The 897-nt window shown below is 46.7% G+C and overlaps 1 protein-coding gene across 1 annotated transcript; it reads left to right on the forward strand.

The window, feature by feature from the left end:
* On the forward strand, positions 1-897 carry LOC141781797 (gamma-crystallin M2-like). The gene is made up of 3 exons (XM_074657640.1): positions 1-130; positions 238-480; positions 589-897. Exons 1-3 carry the CDS (start codon positions 98-100, stop codon positions 865-867), a joined length of 555 nt encoding a protein of 184 aa, XP_074513741.1. The 5' UTR covers positions 1-97; the 3' UTR covers positions 868-897.

Consider the following 897-nt stretch of genomic DNA (forward strand, 5'->3'; position numbering starts at 1 on the left):
GAGGAGTCACTGATTCTTTACGTTTGGTCAGGTATAAAAGGAAAGGGTTAACCAGGTAGAGGTACAGTTCAGGAGCAACAGCACATCTACAGCCAACATGAGCAACACCGGCATGAACATGAGGGGCAAGGTACTTCTAAAACATCTTTTTGTAATAAGCAGAAATCACTGTTTACAAAATGAGATCACCACCTTGCTGCTTTTATTTCTAACCATTACAATTCACTTTTTTTCCAGATCACCTTCTACGAGGACAAGAACTTCCAGGGTCGTTCCTATGAGTGCATGAACGACTGCGCTGACATGTCCTCCTACATGAGCAGGTGTCACTCCTGCAGGGTGGAGAGCGGCTGCTTCATGGTCTACGACCGCACCAACTACATGGGAAACCAGTACTTCATGAGGAGGGGCGAGTACGCCGACCACCAGAGCATGATGGGAATGAGGGATTGCATTAAGTCTTGCCGTATGATCCCCATGGTAAGAATAAAACAGAATCTGTCATAATATAATTCTACTACGGGTGACAACCCCCACTAAATTTGATATTAAGATATTAATTTGTTTTTATTCTTTCCAAAAAAACAGCACAGGGGCCAGTTCAGGATGAAGATCTACGAGAGGGAGCAGTTCGGTGGTCAGATGCATGAGCTGATGGACGACTGCGACAACATCCAGGAGCGTTACCGCATGAACGACTGCCAGTCCTGCAACGTGATGGACGGCCACTGGCTGATGTACGAGCAGGCCCAGTACAGAGGCAAGATGATGTACATGAGGCCCGGAGAGTACAGGAACTTCAGTAACATGGGATCCAGTGGCTCCAGGTTCATGAGCATGAGGCGCATCATGGACTCCTGCCAGTAAATGTTCACTGAATGTTTAAAATGCCATTGA

Source organism: Sebastes fasciatus, chromosome 14, assembly GCF_043250625.1.
Source record: "Sebastes fasciatus isolate fSebFas1 chromosome 14, fSebFas1.pri, whole genome shotgun sequence".
Classification (NCBI taxonomy): Eukaryota; Metazoa; Chordata; class Actinopteri; order Perciformes; family Sebastidae; genus Sebastes; species Sebastes fasciatus.